The sequence below is a fragment of the Phocoena sinus genome, chromosome 5, assembly GCF_008692025.1.
Source record: "Phocoena sinus isolate mPhoSin1 chromosome 5, mPhoSin1.pri, whole genome shotgun sequence".
In the NCBI taxonomy this organism is placed as follows: domain Eukaryota; kingdom Metazoa; phylum Chordata; class Mammalia; order Artiodactyla; family Phocoenidae; genus Phocoena; species Phocoena sinus.
The window spans coordinates 89,188,301-89,205,029 of NC_045767.1; the positions used below are offsets into that span (position 1 = coordinate 89,188,301).

The window sequence follows — 16,729 nt, forward strand, 5'->3', positions numbered from 1 at the left end:
TCAGGATAAAGCTGTTTCTTTGGGGAAGGGAATTTGATCTGAACAAACGACTAGAAGGGAGTTAAAAATAAGAACCAAAAGTTAATGCTTATCCAGATATGTAAGGTGTTAGGTACCTTGTAACAAGGCAGATACACCCTGGTGGTTAAATTTGAGTGAATAGACATAGTTGTAGGAATTTCTCTTCCTTACTTGAATCATTTTTCTTCTGTAAATTCTCTGGCATGTGGTAGATGTCAAAAGACATAACTTAAGACTCAAGCAGGGGCCAGACAACACTCTGAACAATGTACTGACTCATCAAAATCCACATTATCTGTTATGATATTCCACCAGACTTCTTGGTCACCTGCTTTTTTTTTTTCACTACTGTGTTGCTTTGGTACCTTGGATATTGCCTCCTTGGGAACTTTGGAAGCTGACTTCCTTGGCAGGGTAGTGGCATTGCCATGCTGGGCCCTAGTGACAGTGTCTAAAATGTGGTACCCTTTGCAGGTGATTTTGCAGACAGAGGGCAGCAACAGTGGGGCTGGAGCCAAAAGGATAAGTGTGAAACATCCCTTGGGGACCCAGAAAATACTTGGGAAGTAGATTTATCAGTGGAGTGCAGTCGCATGATATGCAACTAGGGCAATGTCAGTGAAATTGGGTTATTACTGTTTTATGAGCCCATCCCCCCCAAGGGCTCATGAATATCATGCAAACTTGGATTAAATGAAGTAGGGAAAATGATATGATGATGAGAAAAATCCAGAAAAAAAGTCAAAAAGTTTAGTTTCACCATTAGTTAGTTTAGTTACTGTATTAGCTCAGGCTGCTGTAACAAAATATCATAGACTATGTAGCTTAAACAATAGGAAATTATTTACCACAGTTATGGAGGCTGAGAAGTCAAACTCAAAGTACCAGTTGATTAGGTTCCCTGGTCAGGGCCCAGTTCCATGGCAGCCTTCTCCCTGTGTCCTCACATGGTCGAGAGAAAGAGGAAGCAAACTCTCTGGTGTCTCTTCTTATAAGGGCACTAATCACATTATGAAGGGCCCACTCTCATAACCTCATCTATACGCAGTTATTTCCCAAAGGCTCCATCTCTAAATATCATCACATTAGGGCTTAGAGTTTCAACATGAATTTTGCCAGGGACACAATTCAGTCTGTAATAGTTGCTTACTTTAGGTCCCTACTGAGGCTGCTAAACCCCAAAATGACTGATTAGAATTTTAAGTCTTTCTGATAGAGATTCTTGAAATAATATTAATAATATAATTAATATAATTGGAATGATTAATAAAAAGCATCAGCAGACCCAAAAGTCTTTGAGCCAATGTTTCAATATGGTGTGCCCTGAAGTTTCATAGATAAAATTTATTTGACTGGTAGACCATCACTGGGACTACTTCTTTGTGAATGGCTTAGCAGCATTTTAAGTACATGTATTAACACCACTGAAAAGCCTAGTTTTAATTTTTCCAACCCACTGTGTTAGCAGAAATTATGAAAGAGAAAGAGTAAATTGGGGAATGTAAGGGCTACCACCTTTTTGTTCTAAAGAATTCTGAATAATCTTGTAAATGTGACTTGAGTTCTGATAACATTTTTGTAATGTAAATTGTAGGTAAATTTTTTTTTCAACATTTTGAAGATGAAAGCCTAAGACACAGGTATTTTCCAAAAATATCTCAGCGATCTCCAGTTTTTATCACCTCTTGTTGGCTGAAACTGAGCTTACTCTGCCCCTAAGTAAGATTGCTTGGTAGTATTCTGAAATCTAGGGTCTTTGTGCTGTTGACTCTTTATGGCTGCATAATAATTTCATGGCATATTAAGGATAATTGTGATAATTGACAGCTTTTCATGTGTGGGAGCTTATTAATACATGGATACCTAAGTATTTTTTAAAATTATCCATCTAAATGAATACTATTTGGCTGTTTCAATTTCTTAGGTAACTTGAAACAGAAAAAGTAACCATCTAATTTACCTGTCTAGAGCCTGCCAGCATGTAAGTCAGCAGTCATTTTCTGGATATGTTGAAGTAGAGGTAGATTAGGGCATGGAGAAACTCTAGGTGAACTCGTACAGATTACTCCACTAAAAGAACAGGTTCTTCAATGCAATTATTTTGAAGATGCTGATATGTGGATGGCTAATATAAGTTAGTTCTACCCTAACTCATTCAAATGGAATCATAGATGTCTATATCATAAATCTTTGGTTGTAAGTGACAAGAAAAATTGCCTCATTACTTTTAGCTAGAAGGGAATCCTTACATAGCATTGAAAAATTACTGACTTCAGGCATGGCTGGACCTAGGTGCTTAAATGATGGCATCAGGAACCTGTTTCTGTCTTGGTTCTGAGTTTCTTATTCCCAGGCAGGCTTTTCCCTTAGGGTTGCAAGGTGACCAACTGCACTCAAAGATTTTGTTACCATCTTATCACCTTAGCATAAAGTGAAGATTTATTTCCTGGAAGTTCCAACAAACAGCTGATGATTTTTCATTTTGATTGGCCTGGATTAGATGAAGTGTCCACTCGAAAATTAATTGCTGTGGCCAAGAGTTGTGATATTCTCATTGTCCAGGCCTGTGTCACAGTGGGTAATTCAGCCTTGGTGGACTTACAAGGATAAAGATGGTTCTCCAAAGGAAAATGGGGTGCTGTTATCAGAAAAAGAGGTTAGGGTTGCTAGGTGGGCAGGAGTAACAGATGCCACTAAAATGTGTGGATGTACGTTAAAGATTTATATGTATATGGAGATTTATTCATTTAGCTAGTTATCATTTCTTATAGTTATGAACGGGAAAAGAAGTTTGAGGATTTTATATATACATTTAAGTGCATTTATAGAGTACTACGATGGCCTAATAATCAGATAAATTGTGGAAGTTTTAACAACCATGGTATCTACCTACAAACTTTTATCTCAGAATGAAGAAGAGAAATGAATCCTTAAAATGATAACTGTGTAAACCAGTTGGTGATAGCACATTAATAACTTAAAGAAACAAATAGTTATTTCTTTTTATACTTTGGTTTGAGATCTAAGACTTTACCAGATGGTGGACTTTGACAAGGAGAAAATACAAAATCCAGAAGTCCTCACTTAACCCACAGAAGGGAATTTGCATGTAAGCTTCTCATGCACAGTATGAATGTTCGTTATGATCATTATTTCTATTAAAATTTTTTTTCTTGGGTAGCCTGCAGGGTGACCACATTGGGATGCTTTGCAGACCAAAAATAAAAGGGCATGTTCGCAAATTGCCTTTCAGTGGATAATGAACCAAATGTTAAATTAATTTACTTTAGGACTATTTCATATGCCATTATGATTTCTGCCTCTTCTGAAATCCAGTACATTTACTGTCTGTACTGTTCATATGGAAATCTGACCATTTTGAAAAGTGAGATCATCCATTAGAGTATGGTGGCCAAGAAATGGGCTTGGAAGTAACACAAGTGGGTTTGAGTTCATATCACTTACTAGTTGTGTGATCTTGCGGAAGTCTCTTAGCCTCTTAATACTCGGTTTCCCTATCTGTAATGTGAGAGTAAAACAAGAGAATAATAGTAGAGGATATTTCACAGGCTTGTGTAAAATAAATGATGTAAATGGAAAGTACTAAACACAATGCCTAGTACAGTGTAACAATTCAAAAATGTTAGTTATTGAGTGTTACATTTTTATTGATAGCATTTTTTCCCCATTATTATGTGTTATCTTCCAGCTTTAAGTTCCTCGAGGACAGAGATCTTATCTTAAAAAACATTTTGTGTCATTTCAACAAATACCATAGTGTATTGCATGCAACAAAAACTAATAAATATTAATTAAGTTATCAAATGAGAGTGTAGGAACTATACTTCAAATATTGCTAAGCCTCCAGGGTTTTCATTTTGTTCATCATGTCATTTTCCTAGTTGTGCTTAAAAAGAGGTAGAGGATAGAAGCATAGAACGATAGCTTGTGAAGAAGCATAGAACGATAGCTTGTGTGCCCTTAATATTAATTAAGTTATCAAATGAGAGTGTAGGAACTATACTTCAAATATTGCTAAGCCTCCAGGGTTTTCATTTTGTTCATCATGTCATTTTCCTAGTTGTGCTTAAAAAGAGGTAGAGGATAGAAGCATAGAACGATAGCTTGTGAGGAACTGGGGCAGAATATATATTATTCATTGTTTCATTCATTCTTTTACTCATTTTTCCATCCATTCTCTTTTGTATAACTTCACTGTGCCCAAGATAGGTGCCAAGAGCAGTTTAGGTAAGGCATGAAAAGCTGCAAAGACAAAGTACAGCAATGAATAACACACCAAGCAGTGGATATTAAATGTCTTAATAGATGTGCACATTAAATGTTGTGGTCCCTCAGGGTAGGAGGAGATTGCATCTAGCAGAGGAAAATAGCTCACTGGAAGTATTCATTCTTTTATTTGTGACTTTCTGTACCGGGAATGGCGACTATATTTTGGTGCAGCTCATGCAAAGATGGATTAAGGGGAAGAGTAGAATAAGGACAGTTTTCCAAACTTATTTTCCATTTCAGAGTTCTTAATGTAAGTGGCTTTTTGCAAGCAAGCGGTTGTGAGTTTGTGTATTTGAAAATGTCCAAGTTTTATTTAGTCATGTCTAATTCATTAATACTCAAAGTGACTGTTAGGTGCACACTACTGTGTTGGTCTTTAAGGAGGGTGCATAAAATACAGACCCTGTCTTTCAGGGCCTTGGTGACCTAGTTGGAGAGAGAAGGTGCATCTACAAAAGTTTAGGGACTAATGAGCAAGCTGTATATTTGTTAGTGCCTAAATGAGTAATTCAGACATAAAGTGTTGTTATGGTTTGAATAAAGGAGAGATTCATGTCTCTGGGAATGGTTAGTATAGGTTATTGGAAAAGAAAGACTCTCCATCTGGGCCTTAGAAATTGAATCAGAGTTAGAGAGGAAAGAAAAGAATATTCTAGACTGGAAAAAGGAACAGATCTGAAAATGAGCAGGTATATTTCGTCACAAGACACTTCTGGGTTGCTGTGGGAGAAAAGGTTGAATGCACAGATTGAGGCCAGAGTTACATGAAAGGCAAATGCAGAGGCCAAGTTCAAGTTCCACAGGAGATAGAGTGCGGGTGTGGAAGTGATGTCTGCTGCAGTAGCTGGTGGCAGCAGTAAGTGTGGACAGCATCCCTGCCCTACATTTGCTTTCTTCTTGTTGGCAATGGGGGTTTGGGAGCACTGGGTGTCCCCAAGCCCTGCAGACCATCACGTGGTCTGCCAACAGGTGGACCTGGGTCAGAGAAACCATGTTGATATAGGACCCTCCAGGAAATTCTAGAGCTACTCAAAAAAGCCAAAACACATTTTAACCAGAGGGCAGAATAAAAAAAGAAAAAAATCAAGGCAGATTAGAGACATTAACTTCACTTTGATCTAGGGGCCTTCTGTTCTGACAAAGGTGATTGGATGAATTTGAGAGTTTCTCTCTCTCCTTTCTTTCCTCTGTGTCACCCTGTCTCATTTTTTTCTCCAGGTTCTCTTTTATGATGAAACTAGATTAGGTATTACTTAGAATCATAATCTATTCATCCGTAAAGCAAGTTGATTTTCTGATGTTTTTGCCCCCCCACCTGCCCCCCCCCCAGTATTTAAAGTGAGGCGGAAGGGGTTCTTTATTTTCCCCTTGTTCTTTCATTGGCTGTTTCCTAAAACACACACCTTTGTGTTCTCATTACTGAAGGCCACTTAATTCACTGAAGTAAAAACATGCAGAAGTAAACATGCAGAACTTTGGGCTATTTTCTTTCCTTACCTTATATATTTTCAAACCTATAAGGGTTTGTCAAGGCTAATATCTATGAGAGCTTCTTTCTTAGAAGTTAGGCAGGTTTTGCTAGTAAGGGTCAACAATTTTTTAATGAACTTAAACCTTGTATTTTAGCTACTATGGTGATCATCATCCATCTCCCATTTTTCAGGTGGGAACTTGAAACACAGAGAGGTTAACTAGCTTTTCTCAGATCACACAGCAATTAAGCAGCAGAGTTTGGATTCAAACCCAGACAGTTTGGCTCCAGAGTCTCAATGCAATACTGTGTCTTGTATTTAGCTCATTTCTTTTCTTTTTTTTTTTTTTTTGTGGTACACGGGCCTCTCACTGTTGTGGCCTCCCCCGTTGCGGAGCACAGGCTCCGGACGCGCAGGTCCAGCGGCCATGGCTCACGGGCCCAGCTGCTCCGCGGCATGTGGGATCCTCCTGGACCGGGGCACGAACCTGTGTCCCCTGCCTCGGTAGGCGGACTCTCAACCACTGCACCACCAGGGAAGCCCACATCCCATTTCTTGATTGGAAAGGCATTGCAAATGTTTTTACACAAAAGTCCTGGAACTTTAGATTTTTTTCTCCCGGAGATTTAAGAAATTTCAAAGCTTTTTTTCTAATTACAAAAGTAAAACATATTGTATCTTATATTAATATGTATTCGGTTACCTTATTTTAATGTTCTGCGAACACAAAACAGTTTGCAGATATTTTTCTTGTTTATTGGTTTATGTACTAATTTATTTATTCACTTAAGTAATTAATTAATTAGTTAATGTTTGTTTTCCCTCCTAGCATTTAAACTCAGTAAGAATAGGGACCTTTTTGTCAGGTTCTTTGCTTTATCTTCAAAGCCTGAAGCAGAGCCTATTTAGAACATAGACAGTACTCAATAAATATTGCTGAATGAATACATGAATGAGTTGTGCACGTTTTAAAATTGATAGGAAAGTGAAAGGAAGAAAATAGAAGTCCTAGAAACAAACTGCATAACATTTAAAAGGTATGTATGCAGGCAGTCCTCGCTTTACACTGTAGCGCAGGACCATAAAAATGACTATGCAAGCTGAAATTATACAAAACAATCCTAATGATCAATGGGAAGAGTTATTATTGTTCTTTGACCTTTAAAAAAATTTGCCAAATCATTAAAATCTCTCTTACTGTTGGCTATAAAGGTATAGGGAAGTGAAAAAAATAGTAAAACTAGTTATTTATTTAGTATTTGCTAATTTAAAACATTAGAAACATTGAGATTAAAGTGGTTGATTTCTTCGTAAAATCTTATCGGAAGTAGTTTGCCTTTTTCCTACAGTACAGTTCATGAAATGGAGTGAGCATCTTTTCTATGCCCAGAGCAATTGTCATTCTCCTCTCTAAGTCTGGATCAGCTTCCAACATTTTATCGTTTGCGCTTTCCGTGTTAGGGAATGTCTCTGAGGGTTCCTGTAACATGAAAGATTTTTGCCAGCATCACTCCCTCTGGGACATCGTTAGCATCCTGTTACAACCACTTGCCTTACTATTGATGTTAATGAGCTCGCCTTCACTAAGTTCCTCTGACTGTACATCTAGAGTCTCTCAAATGGGGAACGGGAGCATTATCTACATTCCCATAATCAGCTAGGTCTTCTGTAACTCCATTCGTATTTGACATAGATTTCACTTCCAGTGTTAGTACTTTTTGTTTCTGTGCTGTACTTTCATCTTTGTTGGCTAGCTCCTCTTTTGATTATTCATGTCATATGAATTTATCATTGGAAGACAAGAAGGCAGCACAGCTACACACTTTGCTGTCTGTGCATGAACTGGATAACAAATGTGTAGTGACCAATCACTGGCAGACTTCGAAAGGAGCACTATGATTGGTCACGATCATGATGCATATATGTTACGTACATATACGTAAAATACAGTACATAAAATACAGTAATTGTATTTTATGCAATTACTCACAGTTAATTTACCATCCAGCTGAAATTTGAACTGTGTTGTTGGGGGACTAGTGTTCTTTAACCAAACTGTGGTAGCTGAAATTCACACTCATTAGAGCCATGCAAAATGAGGGCTCTCTCATTTCCAGACTATTTTATGGAATACGTGTAATTTTTTCTTACCAAAATGGGATTGCTTTATGCATATGATTTTGTAATTTTATTTTTTTCAATTAATATTATATGATATATATGTCAGAAAACAATAATCTCATCTTCATGTTTTATGACTGTGTGGTATTTGATTGAATGGTTGTAATATAGTTTATTTAACCAATCCTCCTTTTTGGACATTTAAGCTTTTTCTGTTTCTCTCAATTATAAACTATGCTGTAGTGGTCACCTCTGTAGTTAAGACTTTGTGATAACAACTGTTATGTGTTTAGAATGAACATCTTGCTAGTGGTAGATGCTAGTGGTAGAATTGCTGACTCACAGGATAGATAAACTTTAAAAACATTTCCATACCTTTTCAGAGAGATGTTCGCATTTAGGCTCCTACCAGCGACATAAATTGGAAGGTGCTGGTACATGTGTCCTAAACCCTTGCCAACATTGAGATGATCATTCTTTAAAGTTTTTGCCATTTTTTTTTTTATTGTTGTTGTTTTGCGGTATGCGGGCCTCTCACTGTTGTGGCCTCTCCCTTTGCGGAGCACAGGCTCCGGACGCGCAGGCTCAGCGGCCATGGCTCACGGGCCCACATGGGATCTTCCTGGACCGGGGCGCAAACCCGTGTCCCCTGCACCGGCAGGCGGACTCTCAACCACTGCACCACCAGGGAAGCCCAGTTTTTGCCATTTTTATAGGTACAACATGTATTTTATTTTAATAGTTAGTATTGATTACTAGGTAGGTTGAATATTTTTTCATGGGTTTATTTGTAGTAAATATATTGTCATCTACGGAATTTTATTCTGTCCTGATTATACTGGTTTTCAGATGGTAGGAAGTTTTTTGTTTTTTTAGGTTGAGTACATATATTTCTACAAAGTTCTGCATATGAATAAATCTGTGTACTCGGACTGCAGTTACATGTATATTCTTGGTTTTACCCAGGGATTATAAGGAGTATCTGTGGGCCTTAGTTTTGTAATACAGCCATCAGTTTCCAAATGCTTTCCATTTTTTTAAAGAAAGAGAAAATAGCCCACAACCTGGGGGAAATTCTAGTTAATTTTTCATTACATGATTTTTAGGAGATGGGGTCAAAAGGAGCTAGTAGGGCATTCAATTATGTGCTTGAGTGTGTTGGAAATTTTTTTTCCCTTCGTGTGTACAATATTTTACTTGGGCTTGTTTTTCAAGTGCACTGAAGTGTGACTAAACATTTTTGGGTACTGCCCTTATGTAAAGAAGAGGCTCCATCTTGTTAAATATTCCTTCATCAGCTTTGCAGTTAGGCAGTTATGGGCAGTGAGGAACCTGCGAGGGTGTGGGCTGCTTTGGGCATTGGACAGAGGGAGGGTGGCTGGGAGGCGGGGGCCTGGGGGAAACCCAGCATTGGGGTGCTCTGTTGCCCCCTCCCACTGTTGTAGGAAAAGTGATTGGCTCAAGCTGGTTTCTGTCTTATACTTTTGGATGGGTCATCAGTGGGGAAGGAGGGAAGGTCATGTGGTTGGACCTGAGCTCATCAGAGGGCTAAAGGTTCTTTGCCAGTCGCCACACAGAACTGGAGCACTGTCCTTCTGGAGAGTGGTGGAGAGCTGAGACACAGTTCAGAACTAAAGGACTAGAGAAGGCCTTGGATTCCTGTTTGTCTTTAGACTGGGGACAAGGAAGGCTCAGCAAGGAAGATGTCCACTGAAAATGTGGAAGGGAAGCCCATCAGCTTTGGGGACGGAGGAAGAGCTCGGAGTTACACTTTCCTCAGGGTTGTCCAGCCAATGTTTAACCACAGTATTTTCACTTCTGCAGTCTCTCCTGCCGCAGAACGCATCCGATTCATCTTGGGCGAGGAGGATGACAGTCCAGCACCCCCTCAGCTCTTCACGGAACTGGATGAGCTGCTGGCCGTGGATGGACAGGAGATGGAGTGGAAGGAGACAGCGAGGTGAGCCATAGCTGACTGTGTAGAACTGACGTGGGGAAATAAGGGCAGGGCAGGATTCTTGTCTGTGAGCTCCTTTCTCTAGCCCAGATGATTGATGAGCATGAGGTTGGCTGGGTTAAGGAGTAAAAGGATTCTTTTTCGACTTTGACATTGACATGGATGCAGGACACACCCTTTATTTCACTGCTGAAGTCATTGATCTGCATTGTTATAATTTTAACCTTTATAAGGAATTAGAAGTAAATCTCCGTTTGTATGCTATTGAATAGTAAAATATTTAAAAGAGAGAAACTCCAGCACCTAAACATGATAGCCTAGTGATATGTGTTCACAGTCTCCACATGCCAAGGTATCTTGTGAAACCATGTCTGACTTATATTACCCATTCCCTGTTAGGAGGGAGGTTGCAAAGACAATGACTGTTACACACAAACTTGCCGTTATTTCAGGTGAAAACCTGTCATCTTTTAAACATCCAGTGAAAGCGAATAGAAGGTTCACTTGAATTGGAAGTGTTAGAGACCTGAGTTCTATTTCAGACTTTTGTCACCTGCCGGCTGCATAACAGTTTCTCAGAACTTTGATTTCATCATCAACAAATAGTGGATAATAATGTCTATTGCATATAATATATATGTATGTGATATAAGATATATAATATGTAAATATAAGGTTCTACTAGATATCGAATTATATCATGGATATTTATATACATACATACAGGTATATATATGGAAATGCTTTGTAAATTGTTAAGCACTGCACAAATATCTAAAGTTTCTTTAATCTCACAATAAGAGCTTTTCTTTCTGTCTTTCTGCATTATATTTAGTTATATATGCCACACTAAATCTTCTATAACATATAAAAATTGTGTACCATAAAGACGTTGATATAATACAGTTATTGGTCTCTCGTTGTCATCATTATATGGGGATTCAGTGCATTTGACTTTCACAAACAAAATAATGTTAACATATGCCTTTTATAGTCATTTAATTCAGATCAGTTAAATTCAACAACTATGTTCTGAATGCATAGTACACATCAGGCACTGTTTTAGGTACTGGGAATACAGAAGTGGGCAACAACTCGTTTCTGCTCCTCCATCTCTGAGGCTGCCACTTGAAGCTCTTCACTCTTTATTCTTTTGGGGCCACTTTCCATGATATAGTAATTGTCTCTTATTCCCCTCTCAGCACCAATAACCTGGATATTAAAAGTCCTTCATAAAGTATACTTTCAGTTCATAAAACATTCTCCAAAAGAAGGCTCTCAAAGTGAAAACTTGTACCAGTATCTCCATTTCATTCTTTCTAATAGAAAAAAAACAGAGTGAGAATTATACTGGTGCAGCATGAGTTAAGTGTTGGGGAGATTTTGGTTTAGTCTTGGCTTTGCTGCTAACTAGCTGTTTAACTTTGGGCAAGTTATATAGTCATGTAGTCTTCCTGAGCTTGTGTTTTCTATACTATCAAATGAGGGTCATACTGGGTTACATCCTCTCTAACATCATGCATATTTTATAGCTCTAAAGTTCCATCCCTGTGCGTATAATTGTGTAGTCAGCTGCGACTAGAAGAGTTCCTTTGATTCTTACTTTCATCTTAAAATTCTGTGTGAGTAACTATATAGAGTAGAATTCAGGTGTAGCATTCTGTTTTCTCTTTCAGCCAAATGCAGACTACACTTTATTTTATGTGACCCCTGGTCCCAGAAATGTGAAGAGATCACAGCTCATTGTATAGGTAGTTCAACATTGAATGAGATGGACATAGTATTTTCATTTAAGGTTCTTAAAGGTTAAGATGGTCATGAATACTTTACCATCTTTAAAGACTTACTATTTCCTTAGGAACATATGTGTCATTTTGGTGATGTCATTGGTCCCTGAGAGACTGTATGTACAGCTGGAGAGGAAGTACGGTGGGAGTACACCATGTATCGGGGGAAGTTGTCCAGGAAGAAACATACTCACAAATAGTCTACCTTCTATAACTTCTCATATAGGATTTGCCACAATTAGTTTGTCTAGAGGGAGAGACCACCATGTCTGTCTTTCATTACTGTATTCCCAGTGCTTTGCAGCACTTGGTACGTAATAGGTGCTCAGTAACATTTGCTGAGCGTGATTAGTTGAGAACTCATTGCCTTAGAATCTACTGTTCTAAATATAATACTTTCTTAGAAATATTACGTGATCAAAGCTGGAGTTCGGTGATAATCCATCTCTTTCTGACTAATGGACAGCTCAATGACAGACCCAAGTTACCGAGTACACCATTGATAAAGCCCAAGAGAGGACCTTTGTTTGATGTTTCCAACTAATTCATCAATATGCTGATGCCATCTGTGTTTAGATCTCTAGCCCAGACTTCTTGCCTTGTTTGATTGAAAACAAATATTTGGTTGGGTAGTAGGCATCTCGAAGTAACGTGTCAGAAACTGAGCTTCTCACCTACCCACTGCAGATCTCCTCCTACAGAGTTACCCGCCACAATGAACAACTCCATTTTTTTAGTTGCTCAATCCAGAAAGATTGGAGTCTTCCTTGACTCCTGTCTTTCTCTACACCCCTTACTTGATCCACTGGCACATCCTATTTAGTTTACCCTCAATGTTATTCAGATATTCAGAATCTCACCATATCTCACATTCAGTGCTGCCACAACCCTGGTCCAAGCCTCCATCCTTTCTCATCTAGATTACTGCAAATGCTTCCTAATTAGTCCATCTCCCTGAACCTGCCCTTGCCTCCCTCATGAACTATACACTATGATCTCTGACTTCATCTCCTCATCTCTTACTTCTCTCCCCCTGGTTCACTCTGCTCAAGCCTCACTGGCCTGGTCATACTCTTGTGTCAGAGCCTTTGTACTTGCTGTTCAAATGCGGTTTGCACTTGAAATGCTCTCCTTGCTGTACTCCACAGTCATCTCCCTGGCTCATTTCCTCACCTCCTTCAGGTCTTTTTTCAAATATGACCTTCTCAGTGACTGCCCTGTCTAAGATAGAAACTTTCCCCAAATCTTCTTATCCCTCATCCTCCATTCTATTTGTCTTTGGCACTTATCAGCAGTTAGCATATTAACGTATCTTGTTATTGCCTCTTTCCAATAAAATTAAAGCTCCATGAGGGGAGGAATTTTTGGTTGTTTTGTTCACCACTATATTCCTAGTGTCTACAACTACCTGGCACACAGTCCACAATCGAGAAATACGTGCTTATAGAATGAAAGAATAGAGAAATAGAACCTTGATTCTTAGTTTACTGTTCTACCTAAGTTCTGTTGGAAAGTTTGGAGGTGGTTGTGCCTCCAGAAATGATTCAAATTGACAGTGATTTTTACTTCCTGCAACGTAACTCTGCTTCTGAATGTTTTTTGCAGTAATTTCTGACTGCCATTTATGATGTCCAGTTTCCAGACCTGATAGGGCTTTTTTTCCCCATGAAAAGCTCTCAAACCTACCAGACTAATAAAAGTTTAGTGCTTAGAAGGAGCTCATTTTACATATGAAAATGCAGCATGAATATTCTTTTGGCTAACATAAAATGGAGAATTATTTGCTTTTTGTGAAAACTCCAATTAAATGGACTATTTTATTCCATAGAGAACTAGCCTGCCAGACTTCTCAAGCTCAGTGTAGTTTCTACTGTGAGCCTACACCCCATAGAACACAATAGTACCCTCTTTAGTACTCTCCCTTTTCATGTTCTATACTTTTTTCAGTTGACTAATGATTTGATTTTGACCAAGAATATCATACATTGAGTCTCAGCATTACTGCAGTTTTAGTCTTACTTCAGGAAGTTCAGGTTAGCTGTGTGTCTTAAAAAATAAGGAAAATGCTTTCAGTGGTAGGAAAAATATCCCCATTGAAGTCTCACAAAGCACAGTAGTCATGTAAAACTATAAACAAGGGAAATCTTTATTTACATGAAGTTTGAAGTCAATTCTACCACCCTCTTTTTTCACATCTTTTCCCTGCTGTTCCCTTTCCTGAAAGTCAGAACTTTGAATTTTCACGGACTCTCCCACGGGTAGAATGATCAGACCTGAGAAATGTATATAATCAGTGGAATGCAGAGAATATTCTTTTTCAAAGGAGTATCCTCAGTGTTAGGTCATTAGAATACTGACATTCAGTGGTGTAGCAGTAGTTATAATGGAATATTTGGTATTAGTGAACGAGCCTATGCTTCTCATTAACAATTTCTAGGTGGCTAGGCGTTAGCTAATGGATTCATGAAGAAGACTGGTAGAAGAATAAGTCATGGTCCAGCTTTGGTGTTGGCCCAAAGCCAGGAAGAAGGGCTATCACTACCACTCCAAACGCTTGTATTCCTTTGAGTCAGTGATGTCTGTAAACATGGTTATTGGCTTTCAGTTTTCCCACAGCGAATATTCAGGTGGGCCATGTTGGAATTTATCACTGTTATAAGAATGTATGTTAAAGATCACTTCCCCTCTTCCCTGCGATTCAAATTTTACGGCCAAACCTGGGTAAAAAGGAAAGACATCACAAGTTTCAATAAACCCAACAAGCCAACAAAGGAAAAGGGTACTGATGTTTCAGTTCTAGTGGGACAGCACGAGTGACCCTGCCTCCCTCTGGAGAACATGACTTCGGGGCCTGGCCATCAAACACAGCCACATGCACTTACCCTGGGGCTTTGCATAGGTCCCTCTCTGTTCCCAATCTACCCTGACCCCTCTATCTCTCCTCTACTGGATGGCTCTGGAAAATTCCATTTTAGACCAAGTTTACTTTTTCTGTAAGAAAAAGTCTGAAGAATAAGGAATTTAATCATCTATGTAATTATATGTGCTTACTACACTGTTTTGCAATAACTTTCACAGTTGATCTAGATATTTAAGAATTCTCCTTAAAAACATCATTTATCCCAGATGCACACTAGCGTTGGCTTCTTTTATGTGCGATGAGGCACTTACTAGTTAGCAAGAAATTTATTATTGCTTTAAAATAGCTTTACGTAGTTGGATTATATTCCAAGACAAAAGTCATGTCTATTTTCCACTGTAAAACTGGCATGTTTTAAAGTTAGAGGTCTTTTCTTTTCTTAAGTATATTTAATCATATGATTGGAAAGTTGCAAAATCCAGTGTTTCCCAGTGGACTTTCTATTTCTTCAACAAATGAGTGAAATGCTGTTTGGTTGGCAGTCACTCAGAGTGGGTTAAAGTGCAGTGTACTTTATCATTATTCTTCAAAGACCTTGGAATAAATAAACTTCACCTAATAAACTCTTCCTTCAAGGTTACAACAGTTTTGTAATTGCCAGCATTTAAAAAGCCAGCTTCTGAAATTAATTTTCTTATAACATGTCAAGTACTGAGACAAAAGGAAAAGTAGGAAACTTATTGCAAATACATGGTTATTCATAGTTATGAAGGGTAGATAGTAGCTTTTAGTACATTTTACAGTAAAAATGTCTTTTTTTAAAAAAATGTAATTACATGGTTCTAAGGCACCTTTACAAATTCATTGACACTCCAATAGCCTGAACTTTGGTACCTTTGCCTTAGCCTTTTCTTTAATGGGTTCTGATTTGAACTGAGTCGTTTTCAGTTTTTTCCAAATTTGTCCTTGATATGTGAGGAGGATAGACATAGCATGTGTAGTTTCTGGAATGAAACTACCTGCAAACAATCTGTTTAAGTGGGTAAATCATTACTTTCTGAGTAAAAGTGTATATTGGAAGTATAGTCAGTTCCTTGAACAATTAGAGCAATGTATTTTAAAGTAATTTAATAGTCATTATCCCAGAGTTACCTTGTGCAATTAGCTATACTATGATATGACATCATCTCAACATACAATATTTACTGAACTCAAAATGAAATAGATGCTTAAACTGAACTATGAGACAATACTTGTCTCTTAGGAATGTAGATTCTAAGGAACTGGCTTTTTGAGACTACATTCCCATTCCATTATGGTTAAAGCTTGACCTAATCTTGGCTGGTATAATCCAGGAGGGTGAGTAATACTATTCCCTAAATCCAAGCTAGTTGGGATTTATTATTTCTAAAGGTATTTCTAAAACTTGTTCAAAGTCATATTTAAGATAAACTGTGGAGAGGAGATTGGTCACAGAAGAATGCAATGGTTTTGTTCCTTTTTTTCTTTTCTTAAAGAACATTTTATTAAACTTATATTGTTTGGAGAGTTGAAGATGATAGCAGAAAAGAGCTACTGTCACATACCGTATGTAAGTGAGGCTTAGTTTTCTTTTACAAAATGGATTTGGCCATACAGATTGATGGTGACTGATAGAAGGGCAACTGGTTATCATTTAGGAAAGAGAAGAGGGAAATGAAGGCTGTATGTATAGAACACTCCCATTTACTGAGTTTCTAGCTGGCCCTTGTCATTCATCTTGGACTTAAATTCTGTGACTAAAGATTCTATCCCTCAGCTAATAAGAATACGCCTAGGTATAAAAACAAGGTCACTATACTCTTTATCAATAACATAATTATATGTAACCCTGACTAGGTTTCATATACTATGGGATCTTCTAGAGTCTCATCTTGAGCAAAAAACTGTAACATCAGATGTAAATATGATTCATATACTAGCTCCCAGTCAACATGGTTAGAGGTTCTGTGAGTAAGCCTGAAAAGATAATATGCCTAAAGTTAGCCTATGTAATATACTCCATAAAATGATTGCCCTCAAAATAACCCAATTACCTCTTATTGTTTTGGCAAATCCATGGAATTCTATAAGAATGTAATATAAAGTTGTCATTTTTCTCTCACTTCCTTCTATTTCTGTGGTTCTAATACCAACCAAGGTGAAGAACTACTAATTCACACACACACACACACACAAGAAT

The 16,729-nt window shown here is 38.1% G+C and overlaps 1 protein-coding gene across 4 annotated transcripts in view; it reads left to right on the forward strand.

Moving 5' to 3' along the window:
• The window catches only part of SLC4A4 (solute carrier family 4 member 4), a 357,043-nt gene that overhangs the window by 131,062 nt on the left and 209,252 nt on the right, over window positions 1-16,729 (forward strand). For all 4 annotated transcript variants that reach the window (XM_032632939.1, XM_032632937.1, XM_032632936.1 and 1 more), the window contains exon 4: window positions 9,729-9,864. In XM_032632939.1, the coding sequence (XP_032488830.1) occupies window positions 9,729-9,864 (136 nt within the window). The remainder of the gene's footprint in view (window positions 1-9,728; window positions 9,865-16,729) is intronic.